The 12,295-nt window shown below is 50.2% G+C and overlaps 1 protein-coding gene across 1 annotated transcript in view; it reads left to right on the forward strand.

Annotated features, from left to right (window-relative positions):
* The window catches only part of LGR6 (leucine rich repeat containing G protein-coupled receptor 6), a gene marked incomplete at both ends in the record, with an annotated part of 148,130 nt that overhangs the window by 115,599 nt on the left and 20,236 nt on the right, over window positions 1–12,295 (forward strand). Inside the window, 4 exons of the mRNA XM_082494688.1 lie at window positions 7,617–7,685; window positions 9,176–9,247; window positions 10,459–10,530; window positions 11,660–11,728. Coding sequence (XP_082350814.1) covers window positions 7,617–7,685; window positions 9,176–9,247; window positions 10,459–10,530; window positions 11,660–11,728 — 282 coding nt within the window. The remainder of the gene's footprint in view (window positions 1–7,616; window positions 7,686–9,175; window positions 9,248–10,458; window positions 10,531–11,659; window positions 11,729–12,295) is intronic.

Raw genomic sequence — 12,295 nt, forward strand, 5'->3', positions numbered from 1 at the left:
CCCGTGTCTGGTCTAAGAACAGAGCTATAAAGTACACTGCTTGCTCTGATCATCGTGTAAATGGAAAGTGGCGTTTCCAAACAGAGAAAGCCACCTGAAAACTGAATCGGCAAAGGCACTTCCTGGGAGCACGGGGACAAGACACATCCCTTCTGCCCTCTCCTTGGACCGAATGACCCAGTTTTTGCTGCATGGTCTCTCCCAGGATCAAAAGCCCGGACTGCCAGAAACCTGTCCTCACTGATGCAGCTCAGGCTCTGAACCAGGAGGGTACTTTCCAACTGGGCGCTGAGCTTTGGCTGAACATGGCCCCAAGCAGACATGATATTTTTGAAAATTATGAATCAAAACAACAGGGAGTGAATGCAGCCCAGGTGAAAAGGTAGTTCTGGAGACACGGCATTTGTGCATAGGTAATAACTCTGCTATAAGGCTCACCCCCTTCCCAGGACTCTGCCTATTCTCCTTTTTCCCACCAAACCCTCGCGATTTGCACCCTTGCACACCTCTTGCACACTGCCAGCTCTCCAGCCTGGCTCCCCACTCCCTGGAGCTGCTGATCGCACAGTGACAGACAGCACCGAGTCTCCCCAAACCTCCAACCCCCGGAGGGGGTCTCCAGAAATGCTTGCTGTGACCTCTCGGGGATCCTCAACTCCTCTGGCTCCTCAGGCTTTCGCTCGAAGCCTTCTCCTTGGACACGGAGCCCTCTCACAGAGCAGCTGAGCGAGAGCAGCTGCCCGTGCCGGAGGAGGGAAGCCTTTGCCTCCGAAAACGTGTGAGAGGGAATTGCTTGCCTGTGGAACGGAGGAACAGACACTGCAGGCAGCAGCAATGGCAGCAGAGGCAACTTGTGGGCACCTTTCCACCGTGGATGTGCTGATGCACAGAAGCTCTGCCCCCACCCCACGACCCCTCCTTCCAGCAGCCGCACGCTGCGGGGGGGCCGATCATCAGGACTTTGTGCACCTTGGGGGGTAGGTAGGGGTCCCCAGCTTTTTTCCCGCAGTTCGGAAGCGCTCTGCTGTAGACCAGGCGTCCTCGAGCCTGCCTTCTTCCCCTGCTTGGCAAAGTGCAGCAGCCTTCTCCGTGCCTCCCCTGCCTGAGTCATCAGCTCCATGGTTATTGTCTGTGCATCCCAGCGACCGAGGTCCCCACTGCTCCGGTTTGCGGTCAGCTCCTTTTGTGTCTTGTAAATGATATGTGCATGGCAGCGCCTGTGCTCCCAGGACCCCCCACGAGATCCCGCTCTCAAAGGCTTATTTCAACCTTGTTAAATAAATCAAACAGAATTGAAAACATATTTAATCCGGTACCTTCGTCAGTTAGAGAACAGACAGAAATACTGGTTGGAACAGACACATTCTGGGCATTGCTGCGCTTTTAAATGGAGAACAGAGCTGTGCGAGGGAGGACTGGCGGCTGCAGGCGTGCGAGGCAGGACCTACAGACAGGTCCCCCCCGCCCCAGCAATAGACATTTCAGTGCCACATAAACCCTCTAAAATGGTGCAGCAGGGTGTAAGTGAGAGGCTGTGATGTTTCCAGGCCAGGCTGTCAGAATCATCCCTTGCGCAGAGATTGCTGCTTGCTCCTGGCAGAAATCCGGTATCGTCAGTACCTGACAACCTTCCCATGGTACGGGACCCCATCTCTGCTCCTTTGGGACACCCATAAACTCTGCTGCGCTCCATCACAGCCTGGCTTCTCCTTATTATTTGCCCAAAATGGGCCTTTCTAGGACTTATTTCCCAAATTACAACCCTGACCCTAGCAGATGAATCTCATGATAGGTAGTTCTCTCTTCTGCGCACACTTGAGCATCTACCTCTTGTGTGTCTCCATTTAGGGGATGGGCGCACGGCTCCAGCCTGGCTAGAGTCAGACACGTTCCAGGTCCTTTCCTGTCCCCCTCCCCTCTTTCCATTAATTACAGGCACTTGCAGCATCTCATCATCCAGACCGTGCTGGGGAAGGGCACACATTCACCGTGTGCGTTAGTCGCTATCCGAAGAGCCGGGTTTATGCTGATGCTACACAACAGAAATGTGGCACCTAATGGTGCAGCTACTTTTCATACTCTGGACTAATCAAGCAGCTCTTCCCAGCTCAAGCTCAACCCCAAGCCATGACCTTCAAACCTCTGGGTAAAGCAGTCTGGCCGGTGCCAGGCAAGAGGTCAAACTAAATGGTCACGACAGCCCCCTTGGGCTTGCAGACTACCAATTAAATCATTTCCAGTGCTTGATTTGGCCACAGTAACCAGCACGACTAGCAGCAGTGGTAATTATATTTACTGGCAGCTCGATTAGATGCCAGCAGAGGACAGGTGGAAATGCAAGTCCTTATCGGAGGCTGCACAAAGTCTCCCTCCAGGGCACCGCAGTAACATCTTGCACTGCACTGGGACTGAAATAGTCAGCAAATGTCCCATCTCCAGCTTCTAATCTTATTGCATCTTCAGGTTTATTAGCTGCAAATTTGTGGTGTTTTGTGGCTTATGGAAGAATTTATAGTACTATATAATTTTTTTTTTTTGGCTTCCTGTGTGGAACCACTAATAGTCCCTAACAGGCAGAAAATTGACCTGAGACTCTTTCCCCTCCTTCTCTCCTTTTGGCCCGATTGAAGATATTAATAGTTTCAGGCTGCATGTTGTCAGCTTCAAATCACCCTGGCAGTTAAAGCCCAAAATAACTGTGCCTTTGATGTCAATTTACTTTCATTTCTAAATAAACAACAGGGTTGGTTAAGATCTTCCAAATATGAAGCTATAGGCTCACTCTAGAAATAACAACAGTGGAAAGCCAGCCAGTTCATTGTGTCTTGGGCAGACTGGGTGACCTTTAAGTTTTCATTTTAACTAGAAGAACAGACAAGGCTTCTTTCGACAACCCACTGTGATGCCTGGAGCTGGTAACTTGGAGCCCAACTAAGGAAAGTGATTTTTTATAGTCATTTCTCTTGCACATCATTTCTGAACCTCTTGGCTGGGTGATTTTGCTTCCAAAAGCCCTTGATAATGGGCAAAACTCTCTTCTTTATGCCATGCCCATTACTTCTTTTTTTGCTGTGAGGATTCTCTATTGTTTTGGCGTAGCCATGGCCATGGCGAGTCGGCATCCTTCCACCAGGTAATGCTGGCATGGGGTCCACTTTCCCAGGTGTGCCAAAAAGGGCTGCACCCCACAGCTGGGAGACCCCATACATAGCATGCAAAGCCTTGGGGCAGACCCAGGAGCCAGGGCTTCTGAGACCCCAGCAGTGTCAGGTCCAGTTCCTTTGGGCCAAGAGGCCTCCTTGGCCAGCCACATGGCCACCCCGGCCCATGTGCCACAGCAGTGCAGTAGGCATAGTGTCACCTGGCGGCAAGTTTGGCTTTTTGTGGCTTTCCCGAAGCTGGAAGCCATGGGAAAGTGTCAGAGTGTGGAGCTGGGATCAGTAAAGCATTGCCCAAGCAGCTCAGATAAGGCAGGGAGAGAAAGGGGGCACTTGGAAGTATTTTCTACAACACATCCATTTTCTATATCCACCCAGCCCCTGGGAAGGGTTTGGAAATGATGTACAGTTCACTGACAGGCTCAGTGGAGGAAATTTTATTGCCACTGAAGTCAGAAAGCAAAATCCTCCCCAACCCACCCAACCCAGACTCCTTCCCATCTGCATTGATCGTATGCCGGAAAAGAAGCTCTGGAGACCCACCACCAGGCACACAGGCTGGGCCAAATTCATCACAGGAGAGCAGGTGAAAAGGTGGGATGTCTGGGACGGATGTAGCCCTGCTGATATCAGATATCTGTGGAAAGACCCAAGGACTGAATTTCACTAAATGAGCAGAAACTTCCCCACTGCCACAAACACCCACAGGCTCCCCTGCGGTGAAGGTCAGAGACTGTTTCTGGGTCATTGCTTGAACCAGAGCCCAATTCAAGTTCTGGGAATGAAGGAGAAGGGAGAGAGAAGCCACCCTTGTCTGGACTTCGGGGAGAGCTGCTTCGCTGCAAGGAGCAGATGACACCAGCGGACCATCTCAGGTACCAGCTTCTTCCAGCCTCCTCCAAGCAAATGAACCCCTCGAAATCAGCAGAGCTTGGCACAGGGCAGCGCTGGAGACAAGTCAGGGCGGTGTGCGAGCGGCACACAGATGAAGAGCAGTTGGCTGCAAGCATCACTCAGGGGAGCTGTTAACGAGCACAATTGGGTTTGTTTTCCGGGAGGGAGGTTCACCTCAGCGAAAACCAGGAAGCACCGGCAGGAGCGAGCACAGGCACATTGTCTCTCCTGAACAGACCGGGGTTGCTGGCAGCCAGGCTGGAGCAGCGTGACTACACCTGGTTGCATTTCCACCTTCCAACAAGCCCAGTATATGCCAGCGTTCGGAGATGGCTTTTTTACCCAGAGGGAGCTGCTGAACACAATGCTCTTTGTATCTGTCAAGTGCAGGGGGGAGGGAGGCACCGAGGTGCTGCCAGGGCTGGGAAAGGTGTGTGTGTTCACTCAGGAAGAACTGGTCCTGTACATACTTGCACACACACGGAGGTACAAACAAAATGTTCATCTGCTGATGAAAGACCAGCCTGCCTGGAAGAGACATGGGCTGGAAAGGAAACACGTTTTTAGAGGAAGACAGGAGCAAATATTACAGCACACTGAATTACTCCTTGAAAATAATATTGGTTACAGATCTAAGCTCCCTTTTTCTGTTAGTGAATCACAGGTGAGCCAAGCCTCCTCTCTGTTGGGCAATATTTTCCATGTCGGCTGCTCACAGATACGTTGGGTATCGCTGGGGAGAAACCCAACCCCGCGCCATCACACAGAGCTTCCCCCAGCATCGGTGGCGTGATGGCGGTGGGCTGAGTGTCATCTGGGGACGGGGCTCTCGGAGCCTCTCCTCCAGGGTCGGTCCCTCGGCATCACGCGGGCTGATCGCAGCTCCTCGGTGTGTGGTACAAGGGAGGGAAGCAGCGCAGGCAGACACCCAGTCTCGAGTCACCTCTGCAGCTCCCTGCGCCGCTGCAAAACCTCGCTGTAACCTTGGAAAGCCACTGCAGGGTGAGACTTTTAAAGGTATTAAGCACCTTACACGCAGATAGAGATTTGGGACTGTCAGTCAACTTAGGCTGCTAATGCCTTCTGATTTCATCCAGCGCAGTGATCTGAAGGTTAATGGGATTTGACTGATGCTTTCAAAATGCCCAGCGGTGTCCTGTCTGCACTTCTAATTGCTCGTTCTCTTTGGAAATCCACTCCTGTGCCTCTCTGAGCTTTGGTGAAGGGATGTACGTGGTAAAAGTCCTGCCCCGTCTTCCCCCACGTAACAGAGCCTGCATAATGTGAGGCGCTCAGCCGTGACAGGGATGGACGCCTGACAGGCATCATCGAGAGAAACTGGCTAAGAGCACCCAAGCAGCTGATAACGTGCGCCTTGCAAAGAGTGAGGTGTATGAGCAGTCATGTGTTGGGCTACTTATTCTTAGCCAGATCATTTTGGGCTCAAGCAGAGAAGACTGGGAAAAATCACTGCTCCACTTGGACCCAGATGAGAACTGTGTCAGAGCAAGTTCTTTAGGAGACGCAGAGCTCCCATATCTGATAGATGTGAGCTGGTGTGAGGAGGGGACGCAACGCTCCTGTCTTGCTCCCAGGTCCTGGGGACGTGCACAGCAGCTTCGCATGCGCTGGGACTCTGCCGCTGCATTGCAGGTTGGACACAGCGGGGCGGCAGAGCTTGTGGTCTTGCCACCAGCCCTGTGCTCCTCTCCTGCTGACTGCTGATTATTGAATTACGTGGACGCTTTCCAGGCTCTGAGGTGTAGGTCCTACAGGAGCAGGATTCATCTGCTGAAATCTGTATGCGTAGTGCAGGCAGCCAGACTGCCCCTCGAACCGGAGGAGAGAAAACAGCCCATGGTGTGGGGAGGCAAACCCAGCCACAGCAGGACCTGCCGCAACCCCTGCACTGCAAAGGGAATCCAGCGACAAGGTCTGGTATGGAGCTTCGCAGGGCTGCACAAGATAAAACCCACCCAGGCCAACCTCATGTCCTAGGGAACTACAAGACAGGTCAAAATCAGAAGAAAGGTATGGAATAAGTCATATAAGCCTGGAGTCCTGGAAGGCACAAGGGAAGACCAATTTGGAGAGACTATCTGGGGTGATTTGCTGTGTAAACATCTACAGGGCAAAGCTGAGACACTGCTGTAGAGTAATTCTCAAGCAGGGACACCGGTAAAGGAGAAGACTATGTAACGGGGGGGAGGGGGGGGCAAGAGAGATCATAATGTAATTACCATGCCTGGGCCCAGAGGATGAGAATTACAAGGTAATTGGGCAGCAACTCATTGCTGTGTAAATGCACGGTTATTTCTGTTCCGTAAACCACAATCCAGGTTACATGGTAATTACTTTGAGGTCCATTAAGTGTAATTATACAGTAATCTCCAGGAGCCAGTAATTACCCTCGTGTTCCAAAGTATCTACCACTTAAAACTCAGTGAGTTTCATGCAGGTAGGAAGCAGACATATGGTTTTCAGACTTCAGTGTCTTGGTCTGTGGGATGACCAGGATGGGGTCAAATGATACTATTTCAGCTGGAACTGCCTTTCAAAGGAGAGCATTGGGAATACTAGGGGAGGAAGGAGGAGCGTTACACATCTACATCCCAGTCAGTCATCATGGTCCCCCTCCAGCCAACAACAGGACTGGTACCTTCAGAGAGCTCTTCCTCCTGGGCTGCCAGCAGTGCCCCAGAGCTCAAATAAATCCTTTTCTGGAGGTGCCAGCCCATCCTTGGAGAACAAATACAGCTCACAAGGTTTCATTCAGGCTCATATGTCTACTCTGGTTGCCAAGTCAGGGCAGGTAAACTCTACACTTGTCATTATGACCAACATATATTTTACTTGATTTATTATACTGAAAATTAAATTTAACATTGCAGTGTCAATACCTCTTGCACATCACTTCCACCTTTGGCTCACAGTTTCCAATGGGGGGTTCACCCCAACCATCGGAAGAAAACCTAGGCCTTCCCATAGCCCACTCTTCCCACTGGTCCCAGTCACAGCAGGTCCCAGTGGCAGGGAGCTCTGGTGTCCCCAGGACAAGCACCAAGGGAACGGTCCTCTCATCACCTCCACACCGCACGTCGAGGTGGCCCAAATAAAGCCATTCCATGAGACCCACACAACTGAAGCTGCTGGTGTGTTTCTTGTCCTTTATATCATCCCATTTTGACCTGGAAAGGCAGGGAAAATGACTCACAGCCAAAGCCCCTGTGGGTGAGGCCCCGGGAGAGGGGGCCGAGGCAGTACGGAGATGCAAAGCAGCAGCATGGTCCAGCACCAGGCATGGAGCGACTTGGGGGGAAAGGAGTCCAGATGGCAGCAGCCATGGCTTGGACTGGCTCTCGCCTGACAGTGCTCCTAGCAGGGAATATTCCTGCTGCAGGAATGTGTGAGATTTTGTTTCCAGGCAGTGGCTGGATCAGCACAGTAGGAAAAACCTGTCTCCCATGCTTAACAAACAAGTTTCCGTGCCTTCAAAGCACAGATACACTTGGTTGAGTTCCTGCAGCCACATTAATGAATGTTTTTCCCCTCTCTGTCTTTCAGGGATCTAAACTACAATGAGCTGCTGGAATTCCCTGGGGCTATCAGGACTCTGGGCCGACTGCAGGAGCTGTGAGATTTTCTATTTATTTCTTTTCAAAAGCTTTCCCCGATGGAGAGCAACCAATAAAGTGTCGCGTTTGCTCTGACTTGGGGAGACCACTCAGTTCAAGACTTTCTTTTATCTTTCCCAGCCCTTTCCACTATGCACATAAAACCAGTTTATTGCCTCAATTTCCATCAGCTCTAATCACCTCACCGTGAGCCCCTGCACCACGGCTGGTGGAGGGGAGTGGGAGAACCCCCATCAGTCTTGGAGCAGGTTCCTCCTGCAGCTCTTCATTCTCATGTGGTATCTGATGAACTCAAAGTCCATCTGATCTCCAGCTACTTCTAATGTCCATTCCCCAGCTTGGGACCACAACCATGGAGTTATCTGTGTCATTGTGAGGCTATGACTTCTGCAGGCACCTCCTCTGACATGCAGAAGTAGTTTGGTCTCCTTTAGGACAAATTTATAACAGGGAATTACAAAAGTTTATGACCATTTTAGTGTCTAGCTCACTCTCTTCTAACAGGTCAGCCTGTGAGATGCTAAAAATGGGAAACCATCCCACTTAACACCCAAAAAGGCAGAAGCCCCAAGATGGGGTCAAGTCAAGCTGATGTGTACCTGCAGTTCCTGTGGACCCTAAGATTGTGTCGCAGTGGTGACAGGCTGGGGTGGGACAAAAGCAGGTGCTTTGGTGCTTCTGGGAGGCTTGGAGTAAAAATCTGACACTACTTTTTTCTGTTACTGGAAGAGTTTCTTGTCAAGGAGATTTCTTAGAACAGACCAGATATGATCATTTACTCTGACATTCAAAGTGAGAATAAGATCCTTAATCCACTTTGAGATGGCTTTTGAAAGACCCATCACTAAATAAGAGGCAAATTTCAAACAGCCATCCAACTAATCACTCACACAGACTCAAACAACCTGGGCATCACCCAGAGCCAGCCTTGGTCCTGGACACAGGATCCCGTGGCTGCCTTTGATGTACAGGAGATCAGACTGTGGCCACAAAGCTCTCTTCTGCTGCAAAAGTTTGCTGACATCGATTTTCTCAAGCTTAACCAAAAATATCACAGCTAGATTTACAAATACTTTGGAGTCACATGGGCCAATAACTCATGGTAGACTGCACTCTGGTTAACAGCTGTGGAGCTATAATGGAGACAATCCTTAAAAATTGTAATTCATGGAGGGTATAAAATAAGTGTGTTTTGTTTGCTCCTGTTTCCTGACCTGTAAAATCTTAAACCTGAAGTCCTTGTATTCTTGGTAGGTTCAATGGAGTGACATACAAAGCACCAAGCTACACGCAGAGTAAATGCAGCAGAATAAGGGCTTTGTCCTGCCAAAGGACAGACCTTGTTCACTTGCTGGGAACTCACCTCCTCACCTCACCTCCTATTTTATGTGTGTTTTGAAGGCTTTCTCCTTTAAAAGTGTTGAGGAAAGAAGGTGTCTCCAAACCTTTTTCATCCATTAATGTCATGATATTTGTTTCTCCCAACAGCGGTTTTCATAACAACAACATCAAAGCTATTCCAGAGAACGCATTTGTTGGGAATCCCCTCCTCCAAACAATGTAAGAAAATGAAACAATATTTCCTAAATCCTTACATCCCCCAAAAGGGGCATTTCGTGGTGTCTATGGTTGAGATTTCTGACAGTTGTTAGCATGACCACAATTTGACATTTGTTGTATATGGGCCAACGCAAGCTGAAATTAGCTGCTTCTCAGCTACATCTCAGGTTTTTTGCCATGGGTTCTCCTTTCCCTGCAGCTGAACATTGTTGCAGTACCGGCTGATAACAACGAAGGAACAATATATGGGTGGTCTGCATGGAAATCTTGTTGTGCATAACAGAATTTTCCAAGCCACAGTTGACACCCGCCTGTGTTTACTCCTCGTGTTTAGACAAGCTGCTAGCCAGCTACAGCAGTAGCTATATGCGTCGGGGAGCTTGGACACCCCATTGTGTGTCTGCCTCAGACCCATGGATGCAAAGTTCTGCAGATAAATACATCCAGTCGTCAGCTCATTTCCCCTCTGACACAGACACAGGCAGAGATTTTTGAACATTTTTTCCCTGAACCACACTGATATTGGAAATCATGGCTAGTGACAAAAGCTCTGCTTGGCCTGTCTGGGACTTAAGTTATAGAAATACCAACATCTGGAAAGCCATGGTGAGACTGGGTGAAAACAGTCACTGCTCCAGTCAAAACAAACCAGACTCATCCCCATCTTCCTTGGGCACCTTGGAGTGATGTGGGAGTGGGACACATCCAGAATACTCATGTCTCCATTGGATCTGCCCATCTAAAGTCTTTCACAGTCAATGGGGGAAAAGTGCTTCTTGTAGGATGATCCAACTCCTTCTAGTTGGATCCTAGAAGAGTTCACTTCTCTCCACTGACTGTGACAAGTAGGAAAGGTGCTGGTGCTGGGAATACGTAAGATCAAAGGATGTGTCATCAAGTGCAAGGTGTTTCCCGGGAGGTTTACAGCACTATAGCAGGGTTGAAGTAGGGCATTGCATCTTTCTATCCTGCCTGGTTCAACGGAACCCTAAAGGACTCTTTCACAGCAGCAGGAGACCTCATTCGTACCAATGTTCAGCTAAAACAGGCTAGTGGGAGAGTCTGGGGTTATCTAGAAAACAACAGTTCCTCACAGGATAGCCAGCACCTTCTACATAGCTTTCGACTAGTTGCTCCAAGGCTCTTGACTTGTAATAGCATCTTCTCTTCATGTGCAGCAGAATCTGACCAGTTACTCATTTCCTTTGCAGCCATTTTTATGACAATCCCATCCAGTTTGTTGGACAGTCTGCTTTCCAGTACTTGCCAAAGCTCCACACTCTGTAAGTTCACCAAGCACATCCTCAGAGAGGTGACGCATCCAAGCTCCAAGCCCTGTGAGCTGGACATCTGTGGCCTTCTCCTTTCCTTTTTTCTAGAGCCCTTGTGCCAATACAAGTCCACAATGCCACTCTTCTGGCCAGCTCCAAAGGCAGTGAGCCACTGCAGGTGTTTTCTGCTGAGGAAGAATAATTTTGAGAAGGGCGTTTTGGAGAGAACAATTCATTCCTCCTGCCCACCTAGCTGACAGGCACTGGAGTCTTCTAGGGTCTCCACTGCTGCATCAGCACCAGCAAAGACCACAATCACAAGGGTCATTACCTTTGCTGCATGCTGCTCAAGCAAGCCCTGCATTGTTGTGTAGTTGCCCAAATACAAGGCCACTGAAGGCACCTGCCTTCCTCCACAAGACGGAGAAGTGGAGGAACAGATGTTCCATAACATCAACACCATGGCACAAATAATCTTACTGGGCAGCCAGTGGTAGCAGTGCTTCATTCACATGGATGGCCCTAGGTCTGCTCCAGGGCCACCACCACGTGGTGGGCACCACCTGGACCAGAACAGCTGCTCCACGTAGGCTGGCCTGGACTGGCTGGTGTTTCAGCTAACCTGTCATGGCACAGCACTAAATATTGAGGCAGAGGCAACCTCAAAATCTCTATTTATAAGCCTTACCCAGCCTCTCACTGCAGGAACACACACTCAGGCAAATAAAGTAAATCCTTCAAATGCCCATGCATTCTTTAGTTCCAAATTCATAGACTCTGGGCAGCTTGGGTGGGATGCCCTGCTTACATTCCCCTTGGTAACTGTTTGGGATTTTTTATTTAATTTGGGTAGAGACCATGCCAAGAATGACAGTGGTTGGGGGAGGGTCTGAGCTTGCCAAGCCTCCTTGCATAGAAATGCCCAACTCTGGCTCACTGTATCTGCTCTGCATGAAACATCTGCTCCACCATCCAGCCGGCAGTGGCACGCTGATGACAGGGGCACCTTTGGATCTTGGCCTCTGATCACCCCATTTGGGTGTCAGGAAGCAGATTTGCCACTATGGGGTCTGGGACCTTGGGCGTCTGCACTTGCTTCTGCGTCCTCTGTCCACCTCACTTCATTCTCACTTCTCTGCAGGTCGCTCAACGGTGCAACAGACATCAGAGAATTCCCAGACCTTAAAGGCACCACCAGCCTAGAAGTTTTGTGAGTGGCAACTCTCTCCCTTTTACCCCACTATTTGTGCTCTTACTCCTTCAAGGTGGTCCAGGCTGTTTCAGCGAGGACAACTTTCGCAGTGCTGTGCAGTTGGTTGCCTTCAGCTCTGCCTCCCCCTGGTCACTCACCTCTCTGCTTCGTTTCACCCCTGTGGCTCCTGAAAGCAGCTTTCCTCTCCGTGAGTTGCTCTCTCGGTACTGTTGAGTGTGCTCCAATCTTTTTTTTTTATTTTTTTTTTACTTCTGCCCTTCTGCGTCTGTGAAGGAACAACCCTTTGGGTGCAGTGCTTCAGATTGATCTGCTGAGACCCAGTGTCTCTGCCCATCCTGGGACCAGAACTGTTAGTCAGTGCAGGAAACATCTGCTGTGTTTGCCACATCTTCCACCCAGGCTGGGGGCTCCTGGAACTGGTCTGGTCCCATCCTCACACCACCAGACCCAGGAGAGCAGCAGCCTGGAGGACGTGCTCTCTTGCCACCCACAGTTCTCCTCTCTAGGGCACTGGTCCACATGCTGTGCCCAAACTGGGACCACAGCTGAGGACTCCAGTCCAAG

The sequence above is a fragment of the Vanellus vanellus genome (genome assembly GCF_965231255.1).
Source record: "Vanellus vanellus genome assembly, chromosome: 23".
In the NCBI taxonomy this organism is placed as follows: Eukaryota; Metazoa; Chordata; class Aves; order Charadriiformes; family Charadriidae; genus Vanellus; species Vanellus vanellus.